We start from the raw sequence: 18,065 nt of genomic DNA, 5'->3' as shown, positions 1-18,065 counted from the left end.
AAGGAAAGGCGGTGCAGCGTACAATACATGCATTAAACTCAAGGAAATGTACTGCAACTGCTTTGTCGCTGACCTGATGAAGGGCGCCACGCCTACACACAGATTGTTGCAAGGATTCAAGGATGCTTGTGGCCTTCGCCCTTCCTTTTTCTACTTCAAACTTTGGGATGTGTTTAATTAGATTTAAAAAAAAAAAGACAAGGAAAAGCCTGATTAACACTGGGAATTGTTGATGTCACACATAATTTTAGACCAGTTTTAATTTTTCCAAATTTAATATTCACATGTATTTACACGTATACACGTATTTGCAGCTACGCATATTTCTAAAAATTAAATTGAATGGAATTTGAAATGGATCAATCACATAAATAAACTGCACACTGTGGGTACAAATATACAACATCTTTCGAAAGGCAGAACAAGTTTTAAGATAAATTTGTTTCCTTGTGCTGATAAAGAATACAGTGCAATTATGTCTACCAAAAGACTTTTCAAAACATGTCTTTTCAAAACAACACTCACGAAGGACAATCCCCTAAAACTAGTGTATGCTGTGTGACAGAAACAATGAACAATTCACAACAGATTTCAATAAACTCACAAGCCCTAGATGGATCGTAAGTTAGTCTTTGTCTACATTTTTGTTTTACATCCTATTAATAGTATCTGATGTTTGTGTAAAATGTTACCGCCTACACGTAGGAAACAAAAGCATTTACACACCCCTTGAACACATGTTTAATAAGTAAACGGCATGCAACAGCTTTACCACAGACTCAATCCAACAGCAAGAGTTCAAGGTGATGTAGGCCTAATACATTCTATCCCAAACTTTGTCATATAAATACCTTGGAATCTAGAACCAAGAAAACACTTGACGCTTTTGATTTAAAATGACATTTACTTGTTGGCTTTTACAACAATCAGTGGCGATATAATGGAGGTCGCAAAAATTCCCTCCAAAAAATGAAACTGCTAGCATCACCTTTGAGGGGTAACAAGGAGTCACATTGTCACAAAAATTTCTCTCTGGTTGCATATTTTGCTCACAATTTCGCAAAATTTGACCACATATCAGCTTTTTTTTTTTATAGATACAGCTTCCGTTTCAGACATTCAAAAACCTGTAAAATGAGGTCAAATTTAGAGTGTTTTCAATTTTACTTAGACATCAGCTGTTTGAGTACCGAATAGTGTGCCTTATTTAGAGAGAGATTAAAACTATGTGTCAAGACTTTGGGAAGCACGTCAATTCCGTGTCTCCAGAGGGGGCCATTTCAAGTGATATCTGCTTCCAGTACACTGGTGGAAGTCTTCAAAATGATGCAGGAGATGAAGGACAAGCCAAGATTTATTAACCAAAAAGTCAAAGTTGATGCACAAAGTTGCCCCTGATTGGACAATTTGCATTTGTTTATGGTGTAAATCGAGGACACACACGTGCAACATCACCGATGAATCAAGGTCAGTAACCAAATCGAGGACTCCTCGGTTGGAAAACGTGTACAAAACCGATAAGAGCTGTTGGAGTTAAAGTATAAACAAAAGGAAAAGGGAAGAGGAACAAAAGAAAATCCTTGATTTACACCACAAACAGACGTGCTAGCTCATGTGACTGTCTCGTTGGCCTCGGTGGTTTGCTTGGCCGCAGCGGCAGCTCCAGCTGCAGCTGGAGCCGATGTCGCTGCCAGCGCGGCTGCCGTGTCTGCCCCGGGAATCTTGATGGTGGACGGAGTTACATCATAGCCGAGCTTTTTCATGTCTCGGGTGATGGCGTTGAAGGTGACCTTGATGTGGCCCTGAGATCGTACCCTTGTGACTGTTGGGAGGCAGAAAAGGGGTGGGATGAGGAGGGGATGAGATGAGAAAACAAGAAAGTGAAAAGTCAAGAACAGGGCAATTCCATGAGTGGAGATGCTCGGCACAGAAATTACTAATCACAGAAAATTAGCAAACCCAGTAAGCAGCTGATATGTCTTTTGCTGGTGGCTGGTGTCAGCTGCAACTTGCTTATTACATTATTTCCCTTAGCAATATTTTTCTGCTAAGCGGTCTTGCAGTAGCTGCTAGTATTTGGTTTGGGGTTATGATCCCTGGCTACATGGCACAATCGGTTTTATTTTAAGGACCCCTTTGTTTTGCTCTGATCCTGATTACTGATCTCAGGGATCCTTCCTGAGATATTCAATATGGCGATAAAAGAAACAACATACAATGACAACCTCCTCCATGTATACTATTGGCTAGTCATGTGACTTAAGATCCGGATCAGGTGCTGTTTTGTTTGTTATAGCATTGTACTGCTCCCAAGGATCCAAAATTTGGATCTGTACAGAAACAAAAGCAACCATCTGGATTTTGACTGGCACTCTTTCAAAGACAAAGACAAACAATTGGGAGACTCAGAACATACAAACATGGGGGTCACGTAGCTACATATTCATATCTGCATATTACATATTCACATGTAATGCTTTTTCCTCTCAATTTTTTTTATTGTTACATTATCCAATGGACTGTTTGTAAATGTAAGTTTAATTGTTTTTATGAATATATTTATATTTAGTTTTTTTTTTTTTTTATACTGTAAATTTCATGTAATTCAGCATTTGGATGTAAAACAATATTTAAACAATAAACCAACTACTAAGAGTAAAATAGCTCACTTGGTAGAGCATCAGCACATGTAGTTTTTCAAAAGCCATGGTGTTCAAATTCCACTACAATCAAATTATGAAAACAAAATTGTTTAGCTTCATGCCCACTCCTTCTTAATTTCTACTGTACAGTGGACCTGGGTATATATAGTGAATATGCTTTTAGTATCAAAGAAACAAAACAAAAAGCTTATGGTGCAAGCTTTCCTGGAAGGATGCCAAATAAAAAAAAAAAGATAAAAACGAATAATATTACATTATATTTTTTTTGGCTAGCCTAGATCCGAAAGGAAACACACTTTTTTTTGTGGTTTTTAGTTCCTTCTTAGTATCAGTAACCTTTCACTTGATTAAAAGAAAACTGAATCCAGCATTTTCCTGTGTTTTTTAAAGGATATTTAAACTTAAAACTAGACAAAGACGTAAACCAGCCTGCTCTACTGTCTGGTTTCGGTTTGAAGTTTAGGACTTTTGCTCGAAAATGGTCAACAAAAATAACGCTTTTTTGGTCCCTAGAAAATTTGCAACACTGCTTTCACTACTTAAGTCTGAGAGACTACATTGTAGACTGTGTGGTTAAGTGCTTGGGCTTAGTGTATTGGTAGGAATATGAGGATTTAAAAAAAAAAAAGTGATGAGAGTAAGGTCATTTTTTTGGCATGCCAAGGCATTTACCAGAATTATAATTGAGTTCATCTCAAGTGGGTAAGAGTGGGAGGAACATCACCACGTTATGGGGAAGTTTTTTAGTGTTAGGCAAATTAGGACTGAGTTATGGGGACTTTCTGCTGTCCCCACAGCGTCTTTGGTCCCCATAGTACCATGGGACAACTCATGTGTAGTCCCCACAACTACAGAACGAGTGTGGGTGGCTTGGTTAGGGCTCGTGAATCACGATCAGAGGGTCAGGGGTTCGAATCCAATCGCTGGCCAAACGTTGTGTATTTGGGCAAGCCACTTCACCCCCACTTGCCTCTCTCTGACCAGGAGTATAAATGGGTACCAGCATTACCTGGGGAGTAACCTGCGATGGACTGGCATCCCATCCAGGGGATTAGAAATAGTCTCGGTCTTTCATGTCACTGAGATTGATTAAGTTACTAATCTCAAGTCAGGGCACACATTTTTATTCTGTATCTCAAATGAGAGGCACAATGTGGTGGGTAAGTTACTCATGAAATAAGACACACACTTTCTTTCTTTTTTAATCTTGAGGCCTTGAACGTTTGTTGTAATATAATTCTACAAGATTGGTTTGTAACATTGCCCTTCGGAAAAGTGTCATGCACTTTACTAGACACGTTCCGCATTCACGCAAACTAATCCAATGTATAGATTTTATCAGAGTACACTTGTCACGCAATCAACAGAGAGTTCAGTGGAACAATTGAAAAATTAAAATTCCAAGGTCCTTTCCATATTCCTCTTAAACAATAGCTTTCTTAATTTCATTCATTTTATTATTTGTTGTTGTTGGCAATGAAATCAAGGTTTCTCAAAAGTGCATGTGCACTTTACATATTTTGTACACGCAGCTTAGAATCCTGGAGAAGCATCGAGAGAGAAGACAATGACAAAGTATTCAGTGTGCAAGGTTGGAGGAAAATGCTGAAACAATTTCCAAGGGCAACGCACAGGATCAGGTATGTTTCCTTTTTTTTTGTGGGGGGGGGGGGATTCGAACCCGGTCCATAGAATTGGAAGACGAGGAATGCACCACTGCACCAACCTGACTTTTAAAATGATGTCCACTCCAAGTGGCAGTTACAAGGAGATTACGAAACTTGCAATAAAAAGAAAAAGAAGGATTTTGCTAACACTTCACTTGAACTGTGACAAATTATATGACGGGGAAAGATTTTTTTTCAGCAAGGATGGTATTGTGTGACTACTTGGTGACTAGTTTGTTTTTCCTGGCCCTAGATCAAAAAGAGTATATCAATCAGAGGGGGCAGCAACTGGGAGAATGAGAAGTGAAAGACTTTCTTCTGAACGCTGCACAATCGTTGCCAACAAGGAAGTTACTCTTCAAAAAATAAAATTGAGCCAACAGACACCCTGATTCTTGATCTTTGTTTTGATAAATGACAAGTTATGATTTTGCTTCCTGGTATGGATCTAATCTAAACAAAGCCACTGAGTGTACATATAAGCATCTGAGGCCACAGCTCAAAAAACCTTGGGTTGCACATGTTGAGAGAAGCAAAATTGATTAGTGTGTTGGATTCTTCCCAAATATCAAATTAAAAATAAAAAGATTAATGAAAATACATCTCTAAAGTGGATGAAGCACCCACAGCTGAAATGCAAAATGCGTGTTATTTCCCCTTTTTTCAACAAACCATGAACTAGTCACTGTTTTCTAATCTGATTATGTACATAAAATTGTCAAAATAGATATTTCTACTTGAAAATATAGACAAGGATTGTTCACGATATAGAAAATGCTTAGGGCAAGCAGCACTGTAAAATGAAACAGCTGTGGTCACTTAAGGTTAAAACTAGCTCAAAGTACATTCCTAAGAAACAAAAACTATGGTGCCTTTCTGTGACACGCACATGTTTTGTTATTACAAATAATATACGCTTTTGGTCAGTTCCTGTACTGAAATTTATCTGTCGAAGAAAAAGAATCCTGCCACAAAATTTCGTTTTTGAATTTCGTTTTGATGAACTCTCTAATTAGGTCATTGTCCTGAATAGTTCAAAGCAATTTCCAATTTTGGCTTCAATGAAGTGAATGTATTCAGGCTATGTCAATATATATGTATTGGCATATTGACTAGACAATTGATTGGTCGTACACTTTTTTCTTGCCAATATGCAGAAATGAAATGTAGTTTTAAGAAGGCCTGGTAAAAGGTAAATCAAAAGTCCTTTCAATATACCAGTCAAGAGAAATAGGGGGTTAACAGTAACAAAGGAATGCCTTTGTCGCAGTTTATTTCAAAAGCTGGTGGCTTGACTTGGGACTTCAGGACTTGTGATTGACTTGTGATGATTTGTCATGACTTGTAATGAATTCTGATGACTTGTCATGACTTGTAATGACTTCTGATGACTTGTCATGACTTGTTATGACTTGTAATGACTTGGACTGATTTATGAGGACTTGTGAGAACCAGTGATTGCTTTATGATGACTTGTGATTGACTTGTGATTGACTTGTGATTCCTTGTGATGACTTGTAATGCCTTGTGATGACTTGCGATTGATTTGTGAGGACGTGTGATGACTTGTGATAAGTTGTGATGACTTGTAATGACTTGTGGTGACTTGTGAGGACATATGATGACCTGTGACAATTTGATGACTTTGCGAGGACTTGTGATGGCCTCTACAACACTAGTACATGTACATGGATGGCAGTGCATGTACCTAAGTCTGTTGGACCTACCTTCTCTGCCCTCACTCCTCGCCACCACATTCACATCCACAAACTCCGGGCGTCTGCTCAAAAGCCAACTATGAAATAACAAAAAATAACAATCGCACACATAAATGAGAAAAAATGCAACAAAAGCATGAAGATTCATGGCTCGGCTTACCATGCAAATGAAATATGATATCCCCTAAAAATAAAAAACAGCAGGAAACTCTCTGTTTTCAGCTAGGAAATTTGGCATGTGCCAAACAGTTTTAGTGCAGAATGGTCTTGCTGTAAGCCCAGATCACATAAGCGCAGAATTATTCGCTTAGCATAACATTGAGCCTGCTTGGCTCACATGTACCTAATTTCACATTTTCAAATTTTGTGAACAAAATGAGACAATTTTTTCTCCTTGAAGGTTTATCACTGTAATATTTTTGTGTGCGAATCCTTCCTTTGTTTCTTATTTTTTTGATAATTACCAGCACAGCTAGTATTTTATTAAAGGAAATAGCAAGCAAAATTTTGACTACACCGAGCTCAAATGTTCTGGTACAGCATGCTGTATATACATAACTTCCATTAAAATGATTTATGGAGTTATTTATACTACACTGATTTATTATATACAGGTGCTGTTACTTGTATAAATACACTATTGTACAGCAACATCATGAACCAAAGTTTATTAGATTTGCTTGCTCATAGGGTCATGAACTTTGACCTCAACGATTCCCAGGAGCTTTTATAATAAAATGCACATATGTATTCATTGAGCATGAAAAAAAAGGTACGATTTAAGCAACAATTGGTGATTGTTTGTCCAAGCAAAACTTGCTTAAAAAAAAGTAGTTCAAGTTTTGTTGGGTTGTTTTTGCTTGCTACTAACTGCATGAAACCGGGAAAGAGGTCATGCTCCTTTCCGCACGTACTCATCTTGGGCCATTGTTCTCAAAGCGAAAACTAAACTGAACTCCTCACGAGATGAGTTTAAAAAAGTTCAGGCGTGTATGAAAACCAAGAGTTCGAGAAAACTTTTAATGTGAAACCATTAACATCTAAACCTGCACGCGAGCTGAAAGTGCAAGAGGACAGATATTGCACAATGACTCGAGGATAAGAATGGGAAATGGGGCAAAGCAGCAGACCTGGTGAATTTCTGGAATCTTGAAGACGACTCGGGCACAAACATCGGCAGGATTCTTTGGTGTCTGAAAACAGGGAAACACATGAAAACAAGTGTCACTTCAATAAAAAAAAACAACTAAACAATGAGTTTAAGTTTTATATGATTATCATTTGGGTTTTTTGGCTTTAGGTTGAACTTTTATAGCTGTTTATTTGAGAGAGAAAGTCGCACAAAATGTGGTGTTTTCTGTTTCTTTTTGAATACTTGTTTTTACTTTAGTCAGCAGAAGTTTTTCGTTTTTGTTAAGCTAGGGAGACCAGTAGTCATGGTTGTGTGGACACAATCTGACAATGGGTGATGAATTTCACAGTAGTTCTGTTTATATAAAGTCAAAGTTCCAGAAGAAATAGTACTCTAACAGCTTTCAAAATTATATAATTACTTTTCTATTGGAGGGGGGGGGGCTCCCATTAAAATCCCCAAGAAGAAATATTTAGGGAGTAAATTCTTTCCCCCCCCCATTTTTAACAATTTCCCAGCGAACTAAAGTGCAAACAAATAACAAGGAGTTAAGGAACCCTCACAGAAACAATCTTCACACAGAAAGAAGTTTCATTTTTAGAAGTATGTACAAATGTATCATCTATTTTGACTGGCTCGGTTCCAAAACTCCAATTTGTGTGTTTTTTTGGCCCTGATAAGTTGTATCTGATGTCTAAAACAGAACTTCAGTTTGTAATTTTTGGGGGCCACAACCACGAAAGCAGCGACATAGCAATTTTAAAACCTTTTATCGGTTGAAGATTAAAAAAACAATAGGATAATTGATGATGTGCCAAAAAAATTAACAGTTCTTGGTGCGCATAGAAACAAGTCATGAAGGATGTTTTTTTTGTTTAATCTCCCAGCACACACATGTATGTAAACGACAGCCAAGTAAGGAGATACAGTACAGGCATAGTACTACATAGCTGTAAGTATGGAGATTTTATAATGAATCATTTCTATCAAAACAGAAAGTGGCACATCTCCAACACAATGGCTCCAGGGCATGGAAAATAATAACAGAAATATGAACCAACTTTCATATTAGGGTGGTTTCCCTTTTGATCGTGTGAACTTCCTTCTGTTTTGAGGCTAAAAAAGGAACAATCTTTCAAAAATTACATTTCCAGGGACCGTAAATGTGAAAAGGAAAGTTCATCTTGAGGCAATGAAAGCTCATTTGGACTAAATGGACTGCACAGATTGCATGCAGTTCTTCAAACTTTTGTTCATATTTTACTTTTGAGTAAAGACAATGAAGTCCAGGCTGATGGAAATCAGAAACACGGACAAAACGACAAACAAACAGAAAGGGAGTGATTCATTACCAACTAGTGCACTGCTATGATCAGAGAACTGTGGGAAATTGTAAAATTTGGATGAATCATGACATGCTTCCTTCAAACACATTTCAAACAGCACTCAATGGGTTTGATTGATTTTTCAGTGAATAAACGCCGTGTAATACAATGTAGTAACTGCTAATGGATTAATTGGAATTATTAAAGACACCTGTTCACTTTCTTCTACAGGCACCATTAGGCCAAACACCTGTTCACTTTCTTCTACAAGCACCATTGGGCCCAAAAAAAAGTCTCCGGTTTCTGGTATGGAGCTTGCCCCAAAAGTGGTGCGACGACGCGGCTTTTTTTTTTTCTTTTTTAACTTTTGTTTTTCTTCAAATTTCGGCTGATGACTGCAAATGGTGCCCGACTAAATTTAGTGCAAAATATATTGAGTCAAGAGAGGCCACATAAAGCTTATACTCGATCGTAACCCCACCTAAAAACACGATAAAATTGTGCAGCAGCAGGATTCCAGTTAAACCAGTGAGTTTGGCAGTTTTTAGAAATCATCTTACAGTGAAAAAAAAACTTTTTCATTTTGCCGACACGCATGGCTACAGCGACGCGCGCATACCAGAAACCGGAGATTTTTTGGGGGGGCCTTAAGGTTTAGATATGATTTTCTGTAACCAAAGATTTAATGTGCCACATTTACGGAAGGTTTTTAATAGAATTGCTCTTTCTTTGTCGTAAAATGCATGTATTCTACAAAATGAACTGTTCCGTGGCCTTGCTCATGGAGCAACAATGAGTTCTTAAGGGGAGGGGAGGGAAGGTGCACGCTGTGGGAGCTAGGGGAGGGGGCAGCCCCCAAGGCCTGGGTGTGCTGCCAACACAAATCTGAGCCAAGTTTCAACTAAACACTCCTCAGGGTACAAGATTCAATTACCATGAAAAATAAAACTGTTGCAAATATAGCGTGCAACATGATCTTCTGAGAATAAAGGACCGATATTGAAAGGGAAACGGATACGTGTGATTCGTGAGCACTGCGCCATTTAATTCTGCGGTTTCCTCTATTTTAATTGACCCATCTTTTACATTTTACTTGCCCGGGAATAATCCAGTTTACTTCCTTCTTTCTGTCACGTTTTCTGCACTCCCCACTATCAGCCGACTGCGGTAGGTTTTTGATTTCAAATTTGTCTTTCATCTTTGTGGGGAGTGTGGCCTAGCGGTTAGGGTTCGTGACTCATGATCAGAGGGTCAGGGGTTCGAATCCAGCTGCTGGTCATATGTTGTGACCCTGGGCAAGCCACTTCACCCCCACTTCACCCCCACTTGTTTCTCTCCACCCAGGAGTATGGGTACTGGCTGGGGAGTAATAACCTGCGATGGACTAGCTTCCCATCCAGGGGGAACAGAAATATTCTCAGTCTTTTCATGCTACTGAAACCGGACTTAAACGCCGGCCTGATTGCCCACATTGACTTGTGACAGACTTTACTAAAAGATATCAAAATAAACAAGTGAACAAGTACAGACAAATACGTGTATATAACCAGATACTCTCTCTGGCCTCTCGGGTTCTCAAACATCTAAGACCAGGAGGTTTTGGAGAATTTTCAAAGGATTCAGGACGATGTCCTCAGTTGAGAATCTGGGCCCGACTCTAGTTGTTTTACCTTCCAGGTGCGATTGGGACATGCACTGCACCATACCCCCTGACTACAGCCGTGCCGCTGAAGTCCAAGCCATACACGCTGACAACAAGCTGGGGCCCTGATAAGGAAACAAACCAAAACGAAAGCTTTCAGGCACTACAAAACCATTGCCGTAAACTCGTCCCTGGGCATTTTTCTTTCTTAAATCAACACTGCAAAAAAATCCACCAAAATGACTCACCAAGGTTCACGAATGTTAGTAGACTCTGATACATTGTCTGAAATTCGAGGTATAAAGGAAGAGTGTACAGGCATGTGCATTGTATGATTCCTGGAATCGGGTAATTGGAGGACTCACTTCCCTGACTTTTCATCAAAACAACGTATAAAATACGTAAACCACCCAAAAATAAAGCATCCTGGTTAACTGAATGTACAGTTCATTAACCCTCCAGGGTATTTTGGCTAGAAACCTGCCAAACGCAGCAACATGCAACGCTTGTCTAAGTGACAAGCCTGCCCAGTGCAGCAAGATCGTTCAGGTCAAAAGTCCTAAGGCCAAACTGCCTCAGAGTCTGTGCTCACAGAATGCAGCAGGATACAACTGTGGCATTGTTCAATGGGACTAGCTCTCATTGTCTCAGAAGCGGCCGTTCAACAAAATAAAGTATTGATCAGCTACATTGTATTTCAATCAGCTTCTTCAGAGAGTCGATCAAGAAAGATCACAATTCCAATTCTATTAATTTTTTTACCATCCCAAACCTGCTTGTTACTCTCTGAAACTACCAAAACAATGTCCTAGCACTGTATGGCTTCAGGGGTTCATCTGGAAATAAATGAAATGTTCCTCCCTCTCTGGCTGGCAATTTCAACAAGGCCAGTACGGCAGTCAAAATAAATCAAGTGACATTTTTCACAGTTCAGCGCTCCCTGCCTTCATTAAGCAGGATTGCCTGGCTGAGATTATGAAACTGATATAGCCATGCTTTGACTGCAGAAGATTGAAAAGCTGGCTGTGCCTACCATTTACTTGCTTTTGTCTGTTGATGGAATTTGACTGTCACAGTGCCTACATGAAATATGATCTGCCTGTTGATGACTAGCCTGTGTAAAAGGCATGGCAGGGGAACAGGATTGGATTTTTGACTGTCTGTGACTGATCAAACAAAAGGAGGGTTAATTCATTTGATGCGTCAATAGCAGAAAAGAGGACTCATATTATTCCTGGGTCTCCCAAGTTAGGGGAATTAATATGAAGATGGAGCCCAAAGCCACAGTCAGAGACAAGGCCGTGGTTTGGTCAATGGCCTTACATCCGTGCGGATTGGTGCTCTTGAACGTGACCTCCAATGGGAAGTTCCACACAAAGAGTTGTCTGCCATCCTGACTCTTCTTGCACACTTGGGATATGCCTTCCTCAAGACCCTAGAGGGACCAGGCAGTGGGAAAAATCAACAAAACAGAACTTTTATTAATATTATATTAGAAGATAAATTGTTCATTGCACATTTCAAGTCTGGTGGCTATCTTTATCACATGTGCTATGTGTTGAAAATTCTGAGAAAAACTAACATGAATTTAACTTTTAAGCGACATTTAGAAAAAAGAACAAATAAAAATTGGGAAATGAATCACAGCCACAGGATCGACCCAACTGACAGAGAATTTATACATGTTGATCGATATTAAATATTCGCCAGAAGGAAGGACCGGCAAAAAAAGAGGAAACTCCAATCTTTACAAGACTTTGTACAGTGTTTTTCAATTTTTAATGGCATAACATAAGTGTGAAGTGAAAAACGAGGAAATCAGCTGATCCGAGGAAAAGTTGCATGCCTGTATCATGTATCATATATTGTAGGCTATTTTTACATGTGCTTTGAAAAAAAAATGGCATGATGTAACTCACCGATGTTATGACCCAATCTGGTCCAAAGACAAAATTGTACTTGACGTAAAGGTCATCAAATTCTGGAAACTAGGACAAGAAGGGTAAATTATTTGGATATCATGACAAAATTTGATGATGAAAATTTGGTGTCAATAACTCAATTAATACTTAGGCCTATTAAATTTAACCTTTTTTAAGCAGGTTCCCCAAACAACATTAACGTCAATGACTCAGCAGGATCCATCAGTCCGGATGAAATGCCAAGTTACGTTTACAGTCAGTTCAGTAGAGAGAAACAACTATTTCGGAAAGAGTTCCATACCTGGACATCACTTGACACCCTGCGCAAAAAAAAAATCCAATCCAATTGTTTTCTCAGTAGGCCCTAAATGCTTCAATATTTTCCTTGACTTTTTAGGACATGTTATCGCTTTCTGATCATGGACATGGTTGATAGTGATACTGCGGGGAAAAATAATTGATGTCCTTGTATGGAATTCTTCCCCCTAATGGCCCTATTTCTTTAATCTCAAATCATTAATGATACTTGATAGGCTAACCACTGAAAACCAGTTTAAAAAAAATATATTGTTTGGGTCATGAATCTGTTTCCAATTTTCCCATAGACTTTGTACACAACGAAGCGGCACTGCAGCTGACCCACTTGACAAGTTGTGTCACGGTTTATCACAGGCATAGACAAAAAAACGACTCATAAAACATTTCAGTCCGAGACTTTATTGCATTACTCTGGTACTAACAACAGAAACACTTACATCGCCGCTTTCGATTTGCCCACTTAACATCAACAAAAACACTGTGGGATTGCTCGCCATTTTCTCATTTACATCGGTGATTTTCGCGGTCCGGTATTTTGGAAGAGCGCCCTCAATAGTTTAGACTTAAAAATGTTTCGGTCAGGTCGTGTACCCTGTATCACCTTATTGCAAAATGAACGAGGTCTGGAGAGAATTAAATTTGCTCCATACACTTGGCGAAAAAAAATGCAAAAAAATTGGAAAGTAAACAAATATCGTCTGCTAGCTGCTCGTCGTTCCGTGCGCGAAAACTCCACAAAATGAACTGGAATAGAGCATTTTCAACAGGTGTGAAACTCTTTCATTGTCTTTCATGTCTTTCCTTTTTATTTTATGGTATTTATTAACTACTTACTCATGTTCTTTGGGCACCCTGTTCTTTGCAGGACCGGGAATAAGCCGAACGTCAGCGTGAGTGTTTTCACGACGAAGGCCGGTGTCGTGCCAAAAACCGTCCGGTGCCAAATAGTGTCCGGTGAGCATGCGCAGTGGGCGCCAGACACTATTTGGCACGTAATACGTGCCAAATAGTGTCCGGTGCCAAATAGTGTCCGGCCGGGCGCCCTCGATCGAGCGTGTACGTACGGGGCACGTTGGAAGGAATCGGACAGTATATAGCAGGGGGAATCGGACAGTATTTAGCAGGGGGAATCGGACAGTATATAGCAGGGGGAATCTGACAGTATTTAGCAGGAAAAATCGGACAGTATATATATATAGCAGGGAGAATCTGACAGTATTTGGCAGGAAAAATCGGACGGTATTTAGCAGGGAGAATCGGACAGTATTTAGCAGGGGCAATCTGACAGTATTTGGCAGGGGGAATCTGACAGTATTTGGCAGGGGGAATCGGACAGTATTTGGCAGGAAAAATCGGACAGTATTTAGCAGGGGGAATCGGACAGTATTTGGCAGGAAAAATCGGACGGTATTTAGCAGGGAGAATCGGACAGTATTTAGCAGGGGCAATCTGACAGTATTTGGCAGGGGGAATCGGACAGTATTTGGCAGGAAAAATCGGACAGTATTTAGCAGGGGGAATCGGACAGTATTTAGCAGGGGGGAATCTGATAGTGTTTGGCAGGAAAAATCGGACAGTATTTAGCAGGGGGAATCGGACAGTATTTAGCAGGGGCAATCTGACAGTATTTGGCAGGGGGAATCGGACAGTATTTAGCAGGGGGAATCGGACAGTATTTAGCAGGGGGAATCGGACAGTACATTGTATTTGGCAGGAAAAATCAGACAGTATTTAGCAGGTGGAATCTGACAGTATTTGGCAGGAAAAATCGGACAGTATTTAGCAGGGGGAATCGGACAGTACATTGTATTTGGCAGGAAAAATCGGACAGTATTTAGCAGGTGGAATTGGACAAATATTTGGCAGGAAAAATCGGACAGTATTTAGCAGGTGGAATTGGACAAATATTTGGCAGGAAAAATCGGACAGTATTTAGCAGGGAGAATCGGACAGTATTTAGCAGGGGGAATCGGACAGTATTTAGCAGGGGGAATTGGACAGTACATGTATTTCGCAGGGGGCATCGGACAGTATTTTGCAGGCAATAAGGGACAGCTACTATTTTACAGGAATGTTTTTTCTTAAGATTTCAAGCTCTTTTTTATTAGTTACATGTATTCTCTTCAATATGTTCAAACACGGCTCTGTTCAAGAGGCCAATCAGCAGCTTGTTAAGCCCTTTGGAAACTTGGGGCAAATAGTTGTTTTCAAATTATAAACACTTTTTAACGTGCATGTTCTTAATTTGAAAAGATCGCAAGACTTGTCGAATGTTTTAGCCTCAACACTTCCAATGCTGCTAATTGCCCTTTCGTCAAATTCATGACTCATCAGTTGAACTTGCAACGAATTAATTTTTTTTTAAATTTATACATTTTTTAAAATTTATACGTTTACTTTTGACCCTTCTTTAAATAAATGTAGTGACCAGGCAAGAAATTAGCAAATGTTAGACCCAAAAAAAATAGTCAGTCTCTTGTCAGCGCCCTCTATTGCCGCAACGCCTCAAATGTTCATGGGCAACTCGTACCCAGTAATAAAATAAAAATACAATGTATGCCACTTATTTCCATGCCCGTTGTTTGTGGAGTGAAAACTCTTAGACCGTTCACTATTGTGTCATGTGACAGATGTACAATCCAAGCATGAACCAAAAAAACCGCATCTCCGCATCAATTCTGGAACTTTGGTCTGAGCAGAGACCGACTATTTTTTGTTTTGGCCTTAGCCCCCCCCCCTTGAAACACATAAAAAAAAATATAAAAATGTACTTACAAATTAGCAAAAAGCCTAACGAAAAAGTATCCCTAAAAGGCAAGAAAGTCGGGTGTAAGAAGCTACACCCCTCAAATAGAAAATTACATCAGAAGACAAAAATAAAGCTAAATAAATAACTGCAAACTAAAAAAAATATTACGAAAGACAAAAGTATAGCTAAATAAATAACTGCAACCTAAAATATAGGCAAGAAATTTGCATATTTAAGTGAAATCATCCCTTAAAACTTAAACTCAAACTTAAAAAACACTAAACATGAAAAACAAACATGTACGAACCAACTTCTGGACAGCTCCTTTGCTGATCTGAAAAAGAAAAGAAGAGAAAAAGCCTAAGTACACTTTAAGCAAGAGAACACGGCAGATTTATCAGAGAAAAGTGCAGAAGGTAAAGTGTGACAAGATTCATGGTACCACTCCTTGCACTGCTGGCACTGTACCATTCTGTCGTCCAGTCCTTCAGGTTGCCTGCAAAAGCAGAAAACCTCGACTGCTGTAGTCTGCTTGATGCCCCCACTCGCAGCTCGCTTAACCTGTGAACAAGGAAAAAACGAGATACACTTTGCCTGCAAGCAGGCTGCAAAGTGAGTGCGCATACTGCGCTGGTCCCAGCGGATGCAGGCGGGATCCTGACCAGTGCACAAAGCATGGGCATTAGCAATGGCAAACAGGCCACAGTCAGTTCCCCCAACCTGCTTCTGGACCTTCACATGCTCAACCTCAAAGAACTTGCCTTCAGTAAAAAGTAAGGCGGCAATGGTTCTCTTCAGGGCAGCAGGCAATGAAACTCCTAGGCTATCATAAACTCTTACTTTGTTGGATGCATCTAGTCCTACGTTCGACAGAGTGACCCAGTGGGATTCATTGACATTTACAATTTGCACAAAAGGTCCACCACTGGTCAACACATAACCTCCAGCACTACCTGCATGAAGGGTAACTACACTCTGAAAGCCCTGAATGGCTGGAAACTGTTTAGACAGGCAGGATTGGGCAAAATCAATGTGTTTATCACTTAACCATGATCCGCTGATGATTTCCTCTGTGCTGGCATCCTCTGGGGCCTTCTTGATGCGCTTCGCTGGCTGCGGAACCCAGTCATCATGAGGGGCACGTCTCTTCTCTGCATTCAAATGAGAAACACAAAAATTGAAAGTTACATTGAACTTCTTTGAGCAAATGCATGATTGCAAGTAAGAACACTCCTTTCCACCAGACAAAAAGATGAATCTCTTACCGATTTTGACAACTTCAACATCATCATCACCAACGTCTGGGACACATTGCATCATTGGGTTACCTGTAGTGTAGGATAATGAAAGACAAATGGCAAAATTTTACACATGGTATTAACACAATTTGAACAATTACCGTACTCTTTCTAGTGGATGAACTTTACAAATCTCCATCTCAAAATTACCTCTGCTTTGTTCGTCCCTTTCCTGTTTGACGATTTCTTCAGCGGGTGGCTCTTCGGAATTACAGCCTGAAAGAAAACATATTTATTAAAGAGTTTTAGAAATTCGAGGAGTTCAGAAAAAATACTCGGTTACTTAATAATTGAAGGATTAAGAGTTACTTACCACTTTCCACTTGAAGACCTTGTGCGCACTCCTCTTCATCATTACCCTGCTCCTCGGGACCTGTCAAACACAATAATGTAAATCGCTTTTGATTAAGATCACTGGGCTCGATACTGCCTGTCAATAGTGAGTAAAATCCGGCATCAATGTTATTACAAGTACAGTTGCTGAGTTAGCAGTTGCTGAGCTAACACGTGGTTTCAAATAAGCAGCAGTTTAAGAAATTTGACTTACCACCAGCACTGCTCTTTGTGTTGGGGATGTTGGAGTCAGTCGTAACGAAAGGCTTCAGGTGTTCGTACTGCACCTTGCTCTTCAGCTCCAATTGCCCATCCACACTCTTGAGTGTAACAACGTTGTTGTCGCTGATATTGGAGATCCTGTAAAATAAAAATATAGAAAATACAAATGAAAAAAATGAGAGTGGCTGGATACACTTACATAATGAAAGAAAGAATTATTATCTATTCTTTCTTGTTAGTATATCACTCTGCTGTTACTACAACAGTTAAATATTTTTTCAACAGCACTTTAATACAACTTTTTTTTTTCAAATCAAAAATACAAATAGTATAACCTGTATGGTCCAATCCAATTGGGTTCCAACTTGCTGCCTTTGCGTCCAATTTTCTTGTAGTTCCTCTTCAGGACGAGCATGCCCGCCTCCAGCTGGAACACCTTCACATTCTTGCCTTTCCGCTTAGCATAGGCCTTCTTGTCTTTTTCTTGAGCAGCCTTGATGTTTTCCTGGACCTGTATTGGAAAAAGCAAGGCTCAATATTCGTCAAGAATTCACAAGTTTTACACAACATTTTGTTTAATTTTCGAAAATACATCAGCCAGTGATCAAAACTTACACGGTGCTTCACAACTTTTGCTTGCTCAGTCGCAATGTTTGCGAATTCTCGCAGAGCATCAAAGTCTGGTGTGACAGGTGCTTCCACAGGTTGAGGCTCATCTTTGTTCAGCTGAAATAAGAAATTAATTAAAAACAACTTAATTTAACCCAAACATAATTCGAACAAAAAAAGCATGTCTGTACATGTATATGACAAATTAGAAATAAGACATAAGAGTAACTAACCTCACACGGCAATCTCGCTTCCCTGTTGTACATCAGGAAAAACGGTGTAAACTTGGTGGTTGCCTGCACCGAAGTCCGATAAGCAAACAGCACAGGGTCTGTACAAAGATATGAGGTTTATCAAGTCACCAAACATGACAGGAAAAAATTTTTAACATACATGCTGGCAGCTGAAACAGTACATGAGTCTCATTTAAAAGTAAAATAGAATTACCTAGGTAGTCCTCCCAGTCA

At 39.6% G+C, this 18,065-nt stretch overlaps 2 protein-coding genes across 2 annotated transcripts in view; one reads left to right on the top strand and one right to left on the bottom strand.

Moving 5' to 3' along the window:
• Positions 1 to 228: 228 nt before the first annotated feature.
• LOC119734958 (B9 domain-containing protein 1-like) lies at positions 229 to 12,965 on the bottom strand. The gene is made up of 7 exons (XM_038208616.1): positions 12,825 to 12,965; positions 12,067 to 12,135; positions 11,471 to 11,582; positions 10,176 to 10,272; positions 7,179 to 7,241; positions 6,058 to 6,125; positions 229 to 1,822 (listed from the first exon to the last, which is right to left on the bottom strand). Exons 1-7 carry the CDS (start codon positions 12,882 to 12,884, stop codon positions 1,611 to 1,613), a joined length of 681 nt encoding a protein of 226 aa, XP_038064544.1. The 5' UTR covers positions 12,885 to 12,965; the 3' UTR covers positions 229 to 1,610.
• A 60-nt stretch (positions 12,966 to 13,025) lies between these two features.
• Positions 13,026 to 18,065, top strand: part of LOC119734957 (NADPH:adrenodoxin oxidoreductase, mitochondrial-like) — an 85,709-nt gene continuing 80,669 nt past the window's right edge. The window contains exon 1 of the mRNA XM_038208613.1: positions 13,026 to 13,154. Coding sequence (XP_038064541.1) covers positions 13,127 to 13,154 — 28 coding nt within the window. The 5' untranslated portion in view covers positions 13,026 to 13,126. The remainder of the gene's footprint in view (positions 13,155 to 18,065) is intronic.

The sequence above is a fragment of the Patiria miniata genome, unplaced genomic scaffold, assembly GCF_015706575.1.
Source record: "Patiria miniata isolate m_02_andy unplaced genomic scaffold, ASM1570657v1 HiC_scaffold_28, whole genome shotgun sequence".
In the NCBI taxonomy this organism is placed as follows: domain Eukaryota; kingdom Metazoa; phylum Echinodermata; class Asteroidea; order Valvatida; family Asterinidae; genus Patiria; species Patiria miniata.
The sequence above is the reverse complement of the archived record's forward strand: the minus strand, read 5'-3'. Positions and strand labels throughout refer to the sequence as shown.